This window comes from Danio rerio, chromosome 7 (genome assembly GCF_052040795.2).
Source record: "Danio rerio strain M-AB ecotype USA chromosome 7, GRCz13ab, whole genome shotgun sequence".
Classification (NCBI taxonomy): Eukaryota; Metazoa; Chordata; class Actinopteri; order Cypriniformes; family Danionidae; genus Danio; species Danio rerio.
Genome location: NC_141027.1, coordinates 19,953,619 through 19,974,016, shown reverse-complemented (window position 1 = coordinate 19,974,016; position 20,398 = coordinate 19,953,619). Strand labels below are relative to the sequence as shown.

At 36.0% G+C, this 20,398-nt stretch overlaps 1 protein-coding gene across 2 annotated transcripts in view; it reads right to left on the bottom strand.

The window, feature by feature from the left end:
* Positions 1-1,594: 1,594 nt before the first annotated feature.
* mus81 (MUS81 structure-specific endonuclease subunit) overlaps positions 1,595-20,398 on the bottom strand; it is a 29,334-nt gene continuing 10,530 nt past the window's right edge. For both annotated transcript variants that reach the window (NM_001441496.1, XM_087259064.1), the window contains 7 exons: positions 19,431-19,543; positions 17,480-17,599; positions 17,307-17,402; positions 7,595-7,726; positions 5,133-5,236; positions 4,797-4,880; positions 1,595-1,787 (listed from right to left, as the gene is read on the bottom strand). In NM_001441496.1, coding sequence (NP_001428425.1) covers positions 1,721-1,787; positions 4,797-4,880; positions 5,133-5,236; positions 7,595-7,726; positions 17,307-17,402; positions 17,480-17,599; positions 19,431-19,543 — 716 coding nt within the window. In that variant the 3' untranslated portion in view covers positions 1,595-1,720. The remainder of the gene's footprint in view (positions 1,788-4,796; positions 4,881-5,132; positions 5,237-7,594; positions 7,727-17,306; positions 17,403-17,479; positions 17,600-19,430; positions 19,544-20,398) is intronic.

Below are 20,398 nucleotides of genomic sequence, written 5' to 3'. Positions count from 1 at the left end.
CATTTCTCAGATCAGAATTGAAATTCGCAAAACAGCAAGTGCATTTCTCAAAATAACACGTACAAATAGTAAATATGCATATTTGGCTTTTTATCACAAGCTTCCGTGTTTAGACCAGAGATGCCCAAAATTGGGCTATTGTAACCTTTGATTTGGCACACCATGTCATCTTTGCGGTTGGATGGTGTTTTATTGCTGAGCTTCCAAAAAAATGAAGAGTTTCAATTAAGTGTTGTAAATGTATGGCATTTGATGTGCTAGCAGAAAAATCCAAAAGCAAGATTGTTTTTTCGCAACCTACACAGCAAACATTTACTCAGTTTAGTATTTGGTCCATCTCTACATTAAGTTACTCAAGTTAATGAGGCAAATGATTAAGGTGACGGTTGAGGACTGATGATGAACACCTGCTGTTATTCAACAAACACAAAAGAGAAACACAAAACTATAACTGACTTAAGTCATAGCCTTAGATGGAATCAGTTAAAATAATACATTGAATCTTTCAAAATCTCAGCGGAAGATCATTAAGCAACTGCACAAACAACAGCTATACTTTTTACCAACCTGTTTGCCTTTATTTAAAAAGGAACCAAATGCTCTCTGAACTGAGTAAATTCTACTCGGAGGATTTTTGCTGTGTGCAATTAAGAGAGCTTGTAAAGAGACACTACTTTGTTTATGAATCGGGAGACATCAGCTGTGGAGAGACAACCTTTTCTATATCGAAACAAAGCTATAAGCTCTTTTTATGGAACTCTTAAGGAATGTGGTACTTCGGACACAAAACATCAGAACGAGAAATGTGTAAGATCTCTTACCATACAAATCACAGATGATGAATGGGAGGATGCTTGGATGAATGCTTGAAGTGACATTTAAAGGATTAACTAGGTTAATTAGGTTAACTAGGCAGGTTAGGGTAATTAGGCAAGTTATTGTATATCGATGGTTTGTTCTGTAGACTATTGAAAAAATATATAGCTTAAAGGAGTTAATAATTTTGACCTTATAATGGTTTAAAAAAAATTAAAACTGCTTTTGTTCTAGCCGAAATAAAACAAATAAGACTTTCTCTAAAAGAAAAATATTATCAGACATACTGTAAAAATTTCCTTGCTCTGTTAAACTTTATTTGGGATCTATATATATATATATATATATATATATATATATATATATATATATATATATATATATATAATTATTATTATTATTTTTTTTCATATTCACTGCTTGAATTTGTCACAAGACTCTCTGCCCAATCAATGTCCCTGGACCTACCCTTGTTTCTATACATGGGTTGTGTCTCAGGATTTGGTGGGTTCTTGGTATTGTGTTGGATAAGACTATATACATATAGTTGATCTTTGTAAATGTCGAAAATCAATAAACGTATACAAAAAAAAAAATTTATGAATCAGATTTTTTAAAAATGTAAACACAGACTCGATGGACAGAGTACTACGCAGATAAAGGCAAAAACTAGTGTAACCGTTTTCAGGTTATCTTTAAATTAAATTAAATAAATTAGAAAAGGCAAAGGGAAAACATAAAATGCTCATTACCCCAATATGCTGAGAGAAACTGACAGTTTTTGTAATTCATACCTTTATTATTTTACACAATATATGAGTCAATGAATTTACAGGGGGGAAAGGTCTATACAATTATTAAACTGAAACGCAACCCACATTTGTGTTTTTAGCAATGTAAAATCCTATGACAAAGGTCCACGAGTACAGTAAAGCTGATATATCGTGCGGCTTAATGCTGGTCCAAGATTCCTACAAACAAATAAATAAAAATCAAACAAATAATAAGAGTAAATAAACATGATAAAACGCATAAATAATATATAGGCAAGTAATATTCGTATTACAATAAACAATGCTTGTCAAGACTATATTTGTTTACTGTATCAGAAAAAATGTTATATAATAACATATATAATATATATAATAAATTGTGAATATAACTACTAAAAACTACTTATGCTTCCTTCCAAATATTGAAAAGCATTTAAAAAATAAATGTATGATAGTTTCTTTATTTTAATGCATGTACCGTTTCACGATTCAATACAATTCACAGTACTAATCTCACGATTCACGATTTATTAAAATGATTTGAAACAAATTTAAGGTGAAGAGCTCATTCATTTTTTTCTTAAATGCAGCACATTCTTTAGCAAAATAATATATTTTCTGCCATAACCAAATTGCTATTTTAAAAACAAATTCCAAAGAAATAATAATAATACAAACTAAAGAGGACTCATTACTATAAACAAACTAAAACTGTGACCGTGCTGGGATTTCACTTTTTTTAAAGAAATATCAGCATATCTATATTTTTGACACAAGCTGAGGTCTTTGCACATTTACAATAACCATTGCTGAGGAAAAAACTCTTTCAAAGGAGACTGAGATGGCTGGTGTGGAGAGGTAAGCCTTTCCTAAACCAGAGTGCAGTGTGTATACAGAGGTGGTCAATAAGCCCTCTGCTTCAGGGGACTGACCACTGGCATAAAAAAAAAAAAAGATTATAAATTGACTAATATAGTAGGATAAAGACAGGAGTTGAACATAATTATTAAGGTGAATAATTAATATTGCTCGCTAAATTAATTAGAAAAAGTATCAGTGTGATACAGTTAAGAGATCATCTTGAAAATTTATAAATATTTAAAAATAATAAGCAAATTATTAAAGATGCATAAACTAAATTAAAAATGGGAGGGTAAAAATAATCAAATACCTGCTTCTGTAACAGAACAGCTTTCTCTTTCAGTCTGAAAAACATCGTCACACTTTCGCTATGAAAACACTGCTGCACTGTGTGATCTCCGTAACACTCGTCGGAGCATGTGGAGCTGCAGCTCATCCAGTCTGCCTGGTCTGTCTTAATAATATTGTTTTGCTTATAGACCTCTGTGACAGTAGTTTTTAACTGTGTTGACAGTTTATGTGCATCATATTCGTTGTTCTGTTAGTGTAAGTAAACGTCTTTTCGCAGTATTTGCACACAGTAAGTTTTATCTGCCGCACTTCATCGCTGTCATTTTACTCTGCTGCCCCACCTCTTGCTCGCCACTGATGTGCAAGTAAAGCGAGTTTGCGACCGTAAACACAGCGCCCTCTTCTGTTTAAAAACATGTATCGTGATTCTTTTAACATTTGTACCAATTCAAATAGTCACATTATTGAATCGATTTTCAACCGGCTCACGGTGAATTGTTACATCCCTATATCAGACTTTTTTGAAAATTAAAACTAAGTTATTTTCACATTCAGAAAAAAGGTACAAAGGCTGTCACTCATTGGGGTTACATTTTCAAAAGATTTCCTTTCAAAGAACCAATAAGCTCCCTTAAAATGGCCCGTTTCCACAGAGTGGTATGGTTCGGTATGCTTTTATGGCCGTTTCCACTGTCAAATGATACCTAAAAGCGAACCATACCGTATCACTTTTTGAGTACTATTTGCAAAGGGTACCTAGCACAACAAAAGGGTAGCAAAAGGCAGAGCAAGACGCGCAACTGAACACTACTGGTTTACAGAGATGCATCACTCGCTCGTGCAACAAGCCCGGAGAATGAAAACAAAGGAACTACAATTTTTAAAACCCAGCCGAGACATTACACTGTAAAAATATATAAATATAATAACGAGCCATGATCGACCCAAGCTCAAAAAACCTTGTCATGGTCTTGATGAACAGCCACAAAGCCAAGAAGAAGAGCAGTATCTACCCTGTGCCCCATAGTTTTTTTACAACGCCATCTAAAGCGTGAGCGGTTTCGCTCTCTCATGTACGTTTGACATTTTGAACATTAATACAGAAGTTTTTATGTATATAAAGCATCTGTTTTGTGAAAAGTGCTTCTCATATGATTTGTAAACAACCCGTACAGCTTTACTTTGACATTTCCTCAAGCGAGAATGACGTCCACTGAACCTTTCTGTCAAACACCACGCCCACCAAAGTACAATACGCTTATTTCACGCGGTGCCATTTTAAAACACGAAAGCGAGGCTGCGGTGGGGAGAAACCCAGAAGTATAGGATCAGCACTGTAAACATAAACCCCCAGCTGATCGCTCATCTGTGTTTGCACTCAGTAAACATCGGTGAAGTGCAGTGAACTGATGACCTTCACAGCCAATCACAATCATTTCTGTTGAGCACCAGTGAACACAATGGCAAATCAGCAGTGTTCTGTTAAACAGTCCTTAAACGTTAGTATGAAATTGACGCTTTTTATAAATTTCAGTAACGAAATTCAGTTTCATGAAAAGTTCAATATAGTGAAAGAATCAGTTCATTAACTTGAGTTTGATAAATGGCATCTAAAACCTGTGCTTGGGAAAGAAAATGTTAGCTAACTAATGCCATTACCCTTAGCTGAAAATGATGGGTTCTGATATCCCATTTTATTTTCACTATTCATTCAAAACCGACCTTCAGGTCACTTGTAAGATGGTGAAATGGTAAATTTTGTGTCGCTTTCTCTTTGCTGATAAGATATACAGCCAGATAAATAACATTCCTGTGTGACTCCAGGAGATACTTCCAGTGGAAACGGAAGCCTGATACAGGTGACCCGTACCACTCAGTGGAAATGGGCCAAAATGTGTCCCTTTTGAAGAGATACCATCCTAGGGACAGCTTCTGTACCTTTATTTCTAAGAGTGTAACCTTACAAATACAGTACGATATACAATTATCAAGTGGAGAGAAAGAAATAAAACAAAGCATTGAATAACTTTATAATCGGTAGAAACAAAACCAAACCTTTTGAGTTTTCCATATTTGACAGATGACAAAAGCTTCTCCTTTTCTGTTTCGCTGGAACACTTGTCGTATGCTTGTAATAAACTAGAGTTAAAAAACAATAAAGCAAAGTACCAGTGAGTAAATTAACATCTTTGCCATCCATATGTGTTACAGATCAACTGTTATGCAATAAATGTTTGGGAGAGTGGAATGTAAATGAGTGCTTTAAACAGTGTGTGTGTCTGTGAGAGTGAACCGGCATGCAGTAATTGAATGAGTAAGTGTGTGTGATAGTGGCATGTAAATGAGTTTTAATGAGCGAGTGTTTCTGCACTAATAGAGAGTGAATCACACCTGCTGACGGTGCTGTAGTGCTCAAGAACAGCGGCTGCTTTATCACCAGACACTCCACTGATCTGCATAAGCTGTCGCGCAAATACTTCACGCACTGTCTGGCACTGTGTTGAATGAGAAAGAGGGAGACTGAATAGAAATGCTTTAATTCACATAGAGGCACAATTAGAACAATAAAGATCATTACATAATTTGATCAGTATTGGTTGACACTGGAAATGTATTGGACACTCACTTCCACCCATGACTTTAATTTTGTAATCTGCTTAATTTTCTCTGTTCAGTTTGTTGAGCATAGGCATCAGTAGGCCCACGTTAAATCTTTATTTTAAAGTTTTCGTACCACTAAAAGTTTTTTTATAGATATTAACAATATGTTAGTAAACGATATCTATAAGCTAGTGAGACCCAAAACAGTGACAAAATTCACATTTTTAGGATATAGACATCCAAGACTTGCAGTTTGTCACTTTCACTTAAATGGATCCTCCACCTTGCAATTCAGTTTCTCATCAAATCTTCTGACCAATCAAATGCTCTTTACTATATTACATGTCCCGCCCCTTTCAAGACACTTCTAATTTGATGTTCTTGATCTCAACCACTCACTGACAGGTATTGGCTGCTTTTTATAAAAGGGGAGGAGCTACTAAATATCCCACCCTTCTTTTATGTTTCAGTTTAGTATACAGTTGAAGTCAGAATTGTTCGCCCCTGTTTATTTCTGTTTAACGGAGAGCAGACTTTTTCAACATTTCTAAACATGATAGTTTTAATAACTCATTTCTAATAACTAATTTATTTTATCTCTGCAATGACGGCAATAAATCATTTTTACTGGATATTTTTCAAGACACTTCTACACAGCTTAAAGTGACATTTAAAGGCTTAACTATGTTAATTAGGTTAACTAGGTGGGTTGGGGTAATTAGGCAAGTTATTGTATAATGATGGTTTTTGCTGTAGACTATCGAAAAAAATATAGCTTAAAGAGGCTAATAATTTTGACCTTAAAATGTTTTTTTTTAATTAAAAACTGCTTTTATTCTAGCCGAAATAAAACAATTAAGACTTTATTTAGAATAAAAAATATTATCAGACATACTGTGAAAAATTCCTTGCTCTGTTAAACATCATTTGGGAAATATAAAAAAAAATGGGGGCTAAAAAATCTGACTTTAAATGTATGTCAAATTTCAAATAGCACAAAGCACTTCATTGGACCTTTAATGTGTGTAACTATATATTCATTCAATTGTTATATTAAGTTCAGTAATTTTATTACCCAATATGCAGATGTTTCTATGATTTATCTACAATACAGTTTGCAAATAATATTTTCTGTCATTTCATAGATACACTATATAAGTAAACCTTAAATAAAAGTAAAAAAATATATATATTTATCTTTCATGATATGAGTTTTTAGTTGTAACTATATTCATTGAGTTATTTCACATAAATCCTTATTTGTATTATTATTATTATTATTTTTTTTTTTACAAAATTCTGCTCAATAATAGCAGAAAAATTTCAGCGAGTTAAATGAAAAAGCACTAAAGAGCTGCTTTATTTCTAATGAACACTTTGACAGGCATCATAACTGCTGGTTAACCTTTTGTGCACAGGTTACCATGAAAAAAATTATCTAAATTAGCTTAGAGTGATGTCAGGAAGACAGTACCAGCTAAAGGGTTGAAAGCAAGACTAATTCTGTTTTTCAAATACACAAAAGCTACTTGTTTTAAACCAGTAATGACCTGTTTTGAGCAGAAATGCAGAACTTACAACGTACAACCCTCACAAATCTCTCTTTTAAATTCATATTTGTAATAGGAAGCTATACAATATTCTATTTGAACATTAGATTAGTCAGTACTGAAGCCAAATCTGGAGCTTATCTAACAAAATAACTTAAGATAACGGTCCAAAAACTAGAACAACCAAATTTATGTTATAGAAAAATATTAAATACAAATAACAAAAAAAAAAAGAAAAATCAAGTAAAAAATAAAAAGTGAAAAATTTGCTTAAATTTAATTGTATAATCTTTTAGTTTCTAAATATGTTTGGTGAATAAAATATTAATTTAATAAATATATATGCTTAATAAATCTGTTTTATTTAAATGCACCAAAATACATTGCCTATATTCACTCAGAAATGGATAAAAACATTAATTTTCAAAATGGGGAGTACTCAATTGTGCTGAGCACTGTATATTCATCTAAATGTCGCTCTTTTTAGCAGAGTAAATATCTCTGGAATCTTAGCTAACAATAAACTACTATTCTGCTAAATCTTCTATTTTGAATATAGTCGCTCCTATATTCAAAGTCATTGTCGATATTGTCATATGTCATATTAGTAATAATATCAGCAAATATTACAAGACATAGGCTATTATTTATATTAATGCAACCACACTTTCTCAACATGTCCATTGATCTGTTTTAGATTACCTTGTTCTTAATAGCCCCGTAGTTAAATTCAGTGAAGGCCATGAGAGAACAGGAGAGATTCGCCACCATCTTCTCGCTCTCAGCTTCCCCATCACCCTCCAGCTCTCGGGAGCGGCAGAATAATGTGCAGTTCTGAAGATAAAAAAGCAAACTTCATAATAAATATAACAAAAAAAACAATAACACATGCTGCTCTGATGTAGGCCTGTCACGATAAAAATCAAAACCACAAGTGGCCATACGGGACAGCACAATAATGATAGTAATTCAAAAACATATGCTCTGAGGGGGCCAATCTCGTTATATTTTGACAGCAGTTGCGGGCCGGAGGGAGGTGGAGGGCGGGTAATAAATGGCCTGCGGGACGGGAGTTTGAGACCCCTGTATTAGGTAAATGTCCAATTATAAACTTTGACAGCGGTGAGGAAGAATGTAAATGTCATCATAAAATGGCTTCAACATTATTTACGAGTTTGAAAATATATATTGTTATTATTGTTTCATGTGTGGCTTTGCTGCACTTATCCAATAAGTGTCCATAAGTCTGAAATATTCTGAAGCAGCAATATTGTTTTGTACTGTCGTTAGTAAACAAAAATTCCTGTTTAAGAAACATATAACAATAATGCCCGTCAGTAACTCGCCAGTAACTTTTTTTTTTAAAAACATTGTAAATAATTGGAAATCTGGCGACTGCAATACTAAAATCCTTGGGAACAACTGTGGTTGAAACCAAAGTTTACAGGACTGTGTTATCTGGACTTCTCTCAAGCGGTGGACTTCTGCATTCCGACTGATTGCCGCTGAACCATGTCATAGCTCATTACCATGTAGTTGACTTGATTTCAACTGTCCTAGATGCCCACACTGGCGAACATGTGCCGAGATCCTCTTCGCGGCTGGCTGCCATTAAAAATGAATGACTTCTAGCTACTTTGACGCTCTCGCCGCCTTCGGTATGAACGCACGGTTAGAAGACGAAAGATTGGTGTATTTTCAAACTACAGCTGATCAATTCATTATAAAATTGGTGAGTGACATTCTAAGTCGATCTCCTTCTTTTGTACTGTAAGAATTGAAATATTGCAAATATTCTGATATCTTTGACAATTCAAAACATGAGCTGAAAACAGAGACTGGTGACTTCACAACCCACCAGGGAGGAATGCGGGAAAAACCAGTTCCTGCTGCATTTGCATCTGACTATGCTGAGACTCAGCTTCATCCCCCCAATTTACGCATATGGTCATTTCAATGTTTGAATGTTTTAGATTAACCAAACTGACTTTAACTATCATGTTTGATATCATTTGAAATGTCTCAGTGCGATTGGTACAATGGTCTCATTCTCTCAGAAATAGACATAATCAGAACAATAAATATATAACTTCAGGCATCTTTTGAACCACTGTGAGAGGTGTAACACTAAGTGTGAATGCCTTCTTTGTTATTCACACCCCCTTCCTTGAGGGAATTCTTGGATTATTTAAGGTAAGGCCTAAGAAGGACTCAGGGCGATTCTGCCTAACCAGATCAGCCCATAACATGGGGTCTGCCCATGTTATGTAAATTTCAAAGTCAGGAATGCATCTTTTTCATCTTGGATTTATCTTTGATAATTTGATGTTTTGTATTGATCATTTATGAATTGACTGATTGAATTGGCATAATACATTTACCTGACTAATAAATTGTAATGTTTGACCATATTTTGCTCACTCTGTAATTATTAATTCAAGTAGATTACGCTGTATCCTTGTTTCCGCACGTCTTGCGTCAGGTCAGTAGACGGACTAAAATCCAATTGAGATGGAGCATTGGCACACTAATTGTGTTTTAGGGATCCGGCTGACTCTTGGTATTGATTCATGTGTACTTAGGTGGAAAGGGCGATAACTTCCGTCTAGGTCAACAAGGTGTTGCACGACTAACCTAGATTGGGTACCCGACCTTTGTTTGAAGGTAATATTATTCTAAATTAAGTTCATATGGGAAACCATGGGCTTGGTGAAAACCAAAGTTACTATAGAGTCCAGTAGTCGGGTACATTTATATTAATGCCCTAACCTCTAATTAGAAATGATGATTGTCTTAACTCAAAGGTGTACATCTAAGCGGGACTAACTAAAGTATTTTAGAACGAGCGCGCTGGTAGCGGCCATCTAAAGTATTAGTCAATTTACCTCTGTTTAATATTCAAGACTGACTGGAGTGTGACCGTGAGGGACGCCTTCGGCCGAGGCGATTTCTCTGAGCGACATGAGCACCCGAATGAACGGATGTAATAGTTACTAGTGAAGACAAAAGGTTCAAACATTTATCTAAATTACATATTGATATAATCTTCTTAATGTTTTATAATTGGAGTCAGATAAAACGAGGATAAATATATTAATATTCTAAACCACCTCATACTAAAATTGGAGTCAGATATGAGTTAAGTTTAATATAAATCAACATTGTGCACTGGAAAGACCGAACATGCAGTGAACCTTCATCCACCAGTGGACACCGGCATTGGGCCAACTGGGTGGACCCTACAAAATGGTGACCCATCTCCGTGATCTCCCAACTCAGGCGAGTTACGTCTTTCCAGCACAAAATGGATTTATTTCAAGCAAGAGGTTTGGATCTTCTATTCTATCTTCAGCTGCTGTGGTAAGTCAATTCTTCTTTGCCTATTAGAAATGTTGAGGGAAAGCTGGACGCACCCTTTATAAACACATTGATAGAATGAGTCGGAAATGCTCAAAAATGTTAGACCGGAATGCGTTATCCGGTGGGGTTGAGAATTAGACAAAACCACTTTGATTATCAGGGACATGATAGCAGCAGTATAGATAAATGCCATCCCTTGCTCTGAAATCTCTTTGTCTGCTAGGCAGCAAGAGTTGAAGCTTAAAATTGGAATAACATCATCCAAATTATATTCTGGGACTCAGTGGAGAGTCATAAATTAGATCCTAAAAGTTTAAATCAAAAACTATCCATTGTTTTAAATCTACTGTTTTATAAAAAAGAGAAAAATGGAAAAAAGGAAAACAGGAAAAAAATGGTTTAAGATTTAAAAACAATTGTAAACTTTTAAATTGGATTAATAACAACAGTCTGTTTAAAGGCATTTGCATGTGAAAAATAAAGGTGAGCAGAACAGAATGATTTGATTGCAAAAAAGACAAATAAGCTCTAATGAAAACTCTGCTTTTACAAATCAGAAATTTGCCATTTAAATTTAATGGGGATAAATTCAAATATGATGCTGATCAATTAAAATATCCACTATACTTTAATCTCGAAACAGACTAAATATAAAAGATTTTAGCTTTAAATAAGCCCTTATACCTCCTGATTGCTCAAACCTTTTCATATTCAAATGGCCTGACAGAGAGCAAAGAAGTCTCACCTCAGTGATAATAAGATGCTCAGAATGTGTTTGCTGTAATTGCATAAAACAATGCACTGTGTTCTAAAACACTCTCCAGAGACCAGATGTAATTATATTTAATACATACTATTTTAATATAATATAATTACATTAGGAATAAACAATAATGTACATTATATTATAATCGCCAATCATGGCACTAAAGACTAAAGATGAAACATCCATCTTGAGGAGGTTTGCTTTCTTTATGCTTAATGAAAACACTGACAGAACTACTATAGCATAACTGATTGTAAACCAATTTAATCCTCGCTGAAAAAACACCACCTACAATTAAAATTTGATCAGAGAGTTAAACTCACCAGAAAAATAATGAAAGGGGGATGGATATGATAACATTCAGAGTTACCAAAGTTTTTATGGGTCAAAAGATCTAAGAATCTGTGAGTCACACCATAAAATGACAACCGTTAAGCAGAGAACACCAAAAGGGTGAAATGATTTCTGCCAACAGATCTGACTGTTAATGAGAGCAAAAAAATGAACTATGGGTATCGGCCCATTAGATTGTGAACTGAAATTAATGAAAAAATCATTGATTGATTCAGAAAAATGTCCCCAGCGGAACTGGGAGATAATGCTCAGAATACAGCAGACTGTGTAAACAGGTGTTACACACTCACAGATCTGACCAGCAACATCATGTGGCTTCCAGAATTAATATTGCAAAATGATGCATTAACATTAATTCCACATGATTGAATTTGAAACTGATGAAAATTCTAAAATAACTATGGTTCTTCTCTGCTTTTGTTCTCACCTTAGGCGGACCAATAACAAAGAACACTCCAGATCCGGTCCACATCAAACAAATACAAATGAGGGCAACAAAAGGTTAGGCCATAACCTGAGGCCAAAAGTCTCCCATCTTGCATCTCAAAGCAAGAACCCCTGTGGTGCTAACACCTCACCTGCAGTGAGTCCTCTGAAAAAAGTCTTTGATCAGTCATCAGAATAACAATTATCCACAGCTGATCTTATCAATGGATTCAGCACTGTAGGAGGCTTTGTGATTTCACAAAACATCTTACTTCAACTAAGATGCAAATTATTATATGTTAAACAGAGACATGAAAGATCTCATAGTTAAAATCTTCCCAAATTGCTTAATAGCAATGGGACTAAAACCCTGGTTACCTAGAGGCGATAAAGAACTTTACTGCCTTGTTCCTGCAAAGACCAATAGCAACAGACTCTATTGTCACGAATCCTGGTGGCATTTTTAAATTTGTTTTTATACTATACACATGTTAAACCACATGTCCTGTATGAAAATGGAATTAACTATGTTGAAATTCATGCTTTGATCTCCAAAAGTAGAAAACTCTGCTATCCCCTGTATAGCTGCAGTTTGAACTACAAACAGGAGTATAGAGTGTGATAATTAAATTAACCATGAAAATGCATTTTTTACAGGATCCAGCTTTGAACATTGCACCTTAAAATGCTCCGTAAAAGATATTATATGGAATCAATTTGAGCCGGAACACACCTCATGTTCACATTCTTATGCTGGCTCCCTGCTAAGACAGGACTAAAATTTTGCAACACAATTATAAAAGTTGATTACCATTGTTCGGAGCATTACACTGACACATAGCCACAGGTAAACCCAGGCACATAGATAACACCTTAGTCTTCAAAGACCCAGGAGTCAAATCTCTTTAGTTAAGATCTTTTGTCCATGTTTATACGAACAAAACACATTAGCCTCACACACATAGAACAGAATAATTAATCTGATGACAGACGAGACAACAAACACCCTCTGACACCCTCTGTCAGCTGAAAAGAAATTACACATTTGCATGGCTTTGACAACAAATTGATGGTATAAAATTTCAATAGAGGCGAACTTGCCAATAAATTCAAGAATAGTTACACTGACTGGTGTGGGGATGGTTGACAAACCAGAGGGCCCCTGGTTTTCCAATCTATCACCAATAACAGGTAGAAGTGCTAAAGTGATTAAAATTAAACCGAAGTGAGGACACTTCTAATAATCACTAGGACATTCAAATTTGACAAATACCATCAATTGTGTTCAAGCCCCCCCACACACACATAAACACACACACACACACACACACACACACACACACACACACACACAAACACACACAAACACACACACACACACATAAACACACACAAACACACACACACACACACACACACACACACACACACACACACACACACACACACACACACACACACACACACACCACACAACATACACACACAAACACACACATTATTATAGATATACCTTCATAATTATGGTTAAATAATGTGATTACTATCATGTATGACAAATATCTTCACGTTTTTTCATTTTGAAAATGAATGTCATTTATTTGAATGTATTGTCATGATGATATGTTTTATGATGCATACTGCCTGTTATACTGTTTTAATAAGTTGCACTGACCTTTTGATAGCTTTACCTTGAGTAATTCAAACCAAGAATATTTAATATTCTCCCTATCATTATACCCTATCTCAGTGGTGACAAAGACTTATCTGTTTTTGATTGGACCATTTAAACAGATTGAAAGAGACCTGAGACCAGTTGTACGACTCGCACTTGCTGACTTTTATGTTTTGATCATATATTTTATGCTTAACCTCATGACTTTCTCCAATGCAGAATGACACAAGTTCATAACTGTTCAATCGCTGAGCCATCAAGTTGCTGTTTAGGTGTCCGAGAGAAGGCAGTGTATACACACTGTAGACCCCCACATGCCGATGTCTGCATATCTGGAGGTGACCAGATTCATCAGAAGAAGCAGACTATGAGAAGCCCACACGACGTGGACACTTTTGTCAGGGGAAGGACACAGTGGAAGCTATGAAGGCCTGTATGGACTGAATGAGCAGTGCATTCGGGTCAGGCTCCTCAAAAGAGGTGAAAACGAGCCTGGACCTGTTTAGCTACCTGCTGAACACGACTTACAACTGATAATGCTGCAGAGACTGTCTTGAATTGCCCCTGAACGACCTCAACAAGGATACATAGTGACCCCATGGACACATTTATATCTGACCCACGGGATCAAATGGGGGTTATCTGTAAGAATTGAAATATTGCAAATATTCTGATATCTTTGACAATTCAAAACATGAGCTGAAAACAGAGACTGGTGACTTCACAACCCACCAGGGAGGAATGCGGGAAAAACCAGTTCCTGCTGCATTTGCATCTGACTATGCTGAGACTCAGCTTCATCCCCCCAATTTACGCATATGGTCATTTCAATGTTTGAATGTTTTAGATTAACCAAACTGACTTTAACTATCATGTTTGATATCATTTGAAATGTCTCAGTGCGATTGGTACAATGGTCTCATTCTCTCAGAAATAGACATAATCAGAACAATAAATATATAACTTCAGGCATCTTTTGAACCACTGTGAGAGGTGTAACACTAAGGCCCCGTTTACACTAATGCGTTTTAGTTTGAAAACGCATAAGTTTTGCTACGGTTACGCCATCCGTCCACACTACGCCGGAGTTCTCGAGCGCCGAAAACGGAGCGTTTCGAAAACGCTGGAGAGGCCGTTTTCATTCTAAAACGCTGCAGCTCCGTCTCAGTGTGGATGGGGAAAGACGGAGATATCTGAAAACGGAGGCGGGGCTGCAGACATTCGCCTCTCTGATTGGGGCTTTTCCTCAATATTAAGTAGCCTAACACACAGTTCAGTCCTGAATCTTCTCCGTGTAAGTTCAGACTTCGCAAGTTTGATCAAGGCTGCATCTCTTCTTCTCAGTTTGATATGGAAAACATACCGAGGACACGCGTCAATCTTCACAGGGAACAGTGTACTTTATAACTTCATTCACATCACCTTGGCTACGTTGTTTCACTTTCTCAACAATAAAATGTAAACTTGATATAAGGAACTGCCTATTTTTATTTTAATATTAACAACTAAACAGACAGCAGAAATGTTGAGGCGTCGTGCTGCATGAGAGTCATCTTCACTGTGTGCATATTTATAACAAAACGGAGCCGATAACAACTGCCTCCTTTCAATTTCAGTGAAAATACGAAACACACCCTCTCTTTTGCTGAATATCAGTTTTAATAATCGATAATGGCCATTATAAAAGTATAACATACAATAAGTTTATACATTATAGGAAATAAAGGCAAGCGATCAGTCAATATACAGAATGTAGGCTACGTGGTTTCATTAATCATTAACTTATCTTTGCGCTCAGCCAAAACACGTTACCTGAGAACAAGTAATAGATTCCAGTGACCAAAGTCAGGGAATATGTCGTTAGATAAAGACAACAAGATGAATGAAATATCACGTTTAATAAATATAGTGAGAGTAGATCCAGCGGGAGATGCTTGATGAGAAGTCCGACTAGCAGAGCTCTCATCTGGGTAGATGGGCTCCAGCGATTGCCAAAGTGTGTGTGTGTGGTCACGTGATGTGCGTTTTCAGCGTTTTGGTGTGGACGGAGAGCAGTTCAGAAACGCTGGGTAAAACGCGAGTGTGGACGCGGATCGTTTTCATTCTAAAACGCCGTTTGAAAACTAATACGCACTAGTGTAAACGGGGCCTAAGTGTGAATGCCTTCTTTGTTATTCACACCCCCTTCCTTGAGGGAATTCTTGGATTATTTAAGGTAAGGCCTAAGAAGGACTCAGGGCGATTCTGCCTAACCAGATCAGCCCATAACATGGGGTCTGCCCATGTTATGTAAATTTCAAAGTCAGGAATGCATCTTTTTCATCTTGGATTTATCTTTGATAATTTGATGTTTTGTATTGATCATTTATGAATTGACTGATTGAATTGGCATAATACATTTACCTGACTAATAAATTGTAATGTTTGACCATATTTTGCTCACTCTGTAATTATTAATTCAAGTAGATTACGCTGTATCCTTGTTTCCGCACGTCTTGCGTCAGGTCAGTAGACGGACTAAAATCCAATTGAGATGGAGCATTGGCACACTAATTGTGTTTTAGGGATCCGGCTGACTCTTGGTATTGATTCATGTGTACTTAGGTGGAAAGGGCGATAACTTCCGTCTAGGTCAACAAGGTGTTGCACGACTAACCTAGATTGGGTACCCGACCTTTGTTTGAAGGTAATATTATTCTAAATTAAGTTCATATGGGAAACCATGGGCTTGGTGAAAACCAAAGTTACTATAGAGTCCAGTAGTCGGGTACATTTATATTAATGCCCTAACCTCTAATTAGAAATGATGATTGTCTTAACTCAAAGGTGTACATCTAAGCGGGACTAACTAAAGTATTTTAGAACGAGCGCGCTGGTAGCGGCCATCTAAAGTATTAGTCAATTTACCTCTGTTTAATATTCAAGACTGACCGGAGTGTGACCGTGAGGGACGCCTTCGGCCGAGGCGATTTCTCTGAGCGACATGAGCACCCGAATGAACGGATGTAATAGTTACTAGTGAAGACAAAAGGTTCAAACATTTATCTAAATTACATATTGATATAATCTTCTTAATGTTTTATAATTGGAGTCAGATAAAACGAGGATAAATATATTAATATTCTAAACCACCTCATACTAAAATTGGAGTCAGATATGAGTTAAGTTTAATATAAATCAACATTGTGCACTGGAAAGACCGAACATGCAGTGAACCTTCATCCACCAGTGGACACCGGCATTGGGCCAACTGGGTGGACCTTACAGTACGTTACAGTGCTGTATTTATACCATAGTAATGGTAGTGTGTTGAGTGTGAGATGGGACTCACATATCAAGAATGTATGCATTTTGTGTTAGCAACTCTTTGTATAACCCTGAGTTACTTTTTGGTTGGCCATCTGTTTGTTTCAAATGAGTCTCCTGTTTTCGTTACTGCAGACAAGTTCAGTAAACAAAAAGAAAGAAGAAATGCCTGCATGTGTTTAGCACTTTTCCATATTGTAAACACAACAGTAATCTGTAGTTATTATTGTGATATCCTGATTGCAACATAGAAATACTGGGATATGTCTCTAGACTGAGGATATTTCATGCCGTTCAGCCTTATAATCTTAAAACGTGAGCAAAATCACCTGTTTTGTCATCACTTTAGACATTACGCTAGAGAATGCCGATATACAGCTATATAGCACTTCTATTAGTGTGATGTTGCACATTTATAGCTTTTTTAATGTACATACAAAAAAAAAGCCTTCAAGATGCTGATGACACATCATAACCCTCTTTTGGAAAACATTACATTCTGATTTCATGTAGACTTTAAAAGCAACCTGGTATAGTTTTTGGAGGTATCTGGTCATGATGGTGAGGTAAGCAGCCGACTCCTTCGCATCCTGCACACGCTTCACAAAGAAGCCGTCAACCACCTGTGAATAATACAACGAATACAATCAGTTCCTCATCATTCACCACTGCATGGCCGTCTCTGTGGTGTGCTGTTCACCTGTGTATTGACTATAGCCTGTTGTAATGTGCTCTCTGGTATACTGAGATGAGCAGCCGCTGATCCACATTCCTCCACTAGATAAATGGGCTTTCTCAGACCACATCTCTTCAGTCGAAACTAAGGATGACAAGACAATTGAGAACAAAAGCAGTAAAATAATAAAACACATACGAAGAAAGCTACAAATAACCATTTACAGGACAACTGAGAATCAAGGCTCATTTGCCAACACAGGCACATTGGACGCGTATTTCGGCCTACATTTTTATGAAACCGTAAAAACATACTTCGACATACGCATGACTGCAGTTTTGAGGGCAAATGAACACTACAGTGCAGTATGATGCCAACAACTTTTGCTCCTTTTCACACTAATAATATTTACAAGTTATTATCTTAGAATACAGGACTGTTTTAATCCAGTTCTTTGCACAACACCAAATATATACCACAAAACAACTTAAGTGTGATTTAAAATTAAATTCGTTTGCCAAACTTATCCATCTCAATATTGACAACTATTCTTGCATGGTCGGTGTGACGAGTCTCCGTTGTTCCTGCTTTGGCCGGCCAGCGTGTGGGACTAGGAGACTCATCCATCGAATTCTGAACACATCTGTTCTGTTCTGTTAAGTCCATTTCTAGCTTTAGTTTTGGTTAACAGTTGTACTTGGTGGCTAAGTTTGAGCATTTGATTATTTCTATTTTAAAATTCTTATTTGTGTTTTATTTTTAAATAACTAAATGTTTTTTTTTTTTTTTAATCGGCACCAGACCACCAGTTTATGTCCTCCTCTAATTTGTCATGGCTTTTAAACCAAGCCGTGACAGTCTGTAACTCACTTTATACAATGTTGTACATGTGATGCAGAGCGGTTTTTTTCAGGTAAAGCATGGTTTCACAAAATAAATAAAAGCGATGTAAAATCAAGGTAAAACCACATGTTTGCAGAGCACTTTTGGTTTTGAAAACACTATTGGTTGGGTACATGTCAGTGGTTTGCTACTTGATCTTCTCGTGGATGTATACAAAGAGGACGTGTATTTGAAACGTACCAAAAAAAACTAAGGTGTTTCAGATTCGCAAAAATGTAAACAGCACTTTCTAGGACGTGTCAATTAAAAAAGTATGGCAAAACGTACCCAGATCAATGTATTTAATGTTTCCAAAAATGAGGCATGCATCTCCAATGAGCTTTGGCTGTCATTTTCATTTTTTGTTTTAGTCATTGAAGAAGATATTTTTTATTCTCTCAGTATGTGGGATTCTTTAAGTTTATATTTTCAAAAAGTATGCAGTAAACATGAGCCAGGCATGAGCCAGGCTAAACTGGGTTTGTGTAAAATGAGAAGCCTGCACATGAACAACACTAGGAGAAGGTTTAGCTGAAGAATGACTGATTATGTAGAATAACTGAATATGTAAAGCATTGATTATCTGTTAAACATTCATATGAAACTATATGTGTCAGAAGCCAGAGTGAGTAACATATTATCAAGTTATTATGCTATCGTGACAATGTATGTAAACACTTAGTTCTTTTGCATCTATGCTCTGTTGTCAAAACAGTTGCTGACATAGATCTATGACATCTCTGGCTGTAGCAAGCTGGCAGAGATCCAAGAATAACAGGACCACCTAGAGTAAAAACTTATCCAAGGATGGTCAGGAGTTAAAACGAGACACCTAGGGGTGTGTCAAATAATCTTTATAAAGATTGTGGAAAACACAGAGACTTTAGGAATTGTCCAGGAGAGACTTCAGAATGCTCTGAGGTCTGCTCTGCACTTTCTCGGCCTTATTATGAAGAATAAAGTCTATTTTCTGATATTTAAAACCTTCTGTCTGATAATTTCTAATTGATAAGAAGTCAGCAATTATGACAAATGACACCCAAGATAGGGCTGAAAACGACATCATCTTGCGGTTTTTTTTTTTGGCTCAAACCTTCTGCTCTCTGAAGCGTCCGTCTATAATGCTTCCACATAGATCATCCATCCTCTTCCTCTCTATGATGTAATCAAGCACCAGCTCTTTTCCAACTGGTGGACGCAGCTGTCCTGTAAACACAATAAAAAGTTTTTTTTTGAGATTTATAGAAGTGGAACCTTTATTATCCAAACAAAAAAGTAAATTGACCTGACTAACCTATTGAAAATTAGGTTTTCCATACTAATGCATTTATATGATTAGTAATTTGATGGACAAATGACAAATAGTGACACCAAAAAAAAAAAAACAAACAAAAAAAAAACAGAATACCTTTTGCAAATCCTATCAAAGCAAACACATTAAAAACATGCTGCACTTTCTCACAAATGCACATAAATTAAGAAAACGCTCTGCACTTTCTTGCAACACATGCAAATAGCATGGAAGACAATGGAAATGTTTCAAGGGGACCCAAAAACATGATGGACCCAGCTATTTAGGTTATGGCTATTTAGGATAATAATATACAAAAAACATGGGATTGTGCAATAAGAATGTTAAAATAAACAATAAAACCCCCTTTCAGTGATCACCTACAACTTCACTGAGCAATAGTCACGCTACAATAAGCAAATCCCAGTCTGGTCCGTCACATTTTTTGGGTCCACTTGAAACTTCCGTTGTGTTCCATCCTATTTGCATGTGCTGTGAGAAAATGCAGGCGCTTTCTTATTTGTTTGGGTTTTTGTAATTGCATGTGTTTTCTTTAATTGCAGCACGTTCATACTTTTATTGAATAAAACTAATCAGAAAACATTTTAACGAAAGCTGTACGTAATAAATCCTGTAAATCCACATATTAACCACAAATAGCTTCATACCACATTTAAACCACAAATAGCTTTATACTTCCATAGCTGTAAACATATTCAACAAACTTACAATTTACTAAACCAGGCAAGTCAAATTAAAATTAAAACCTA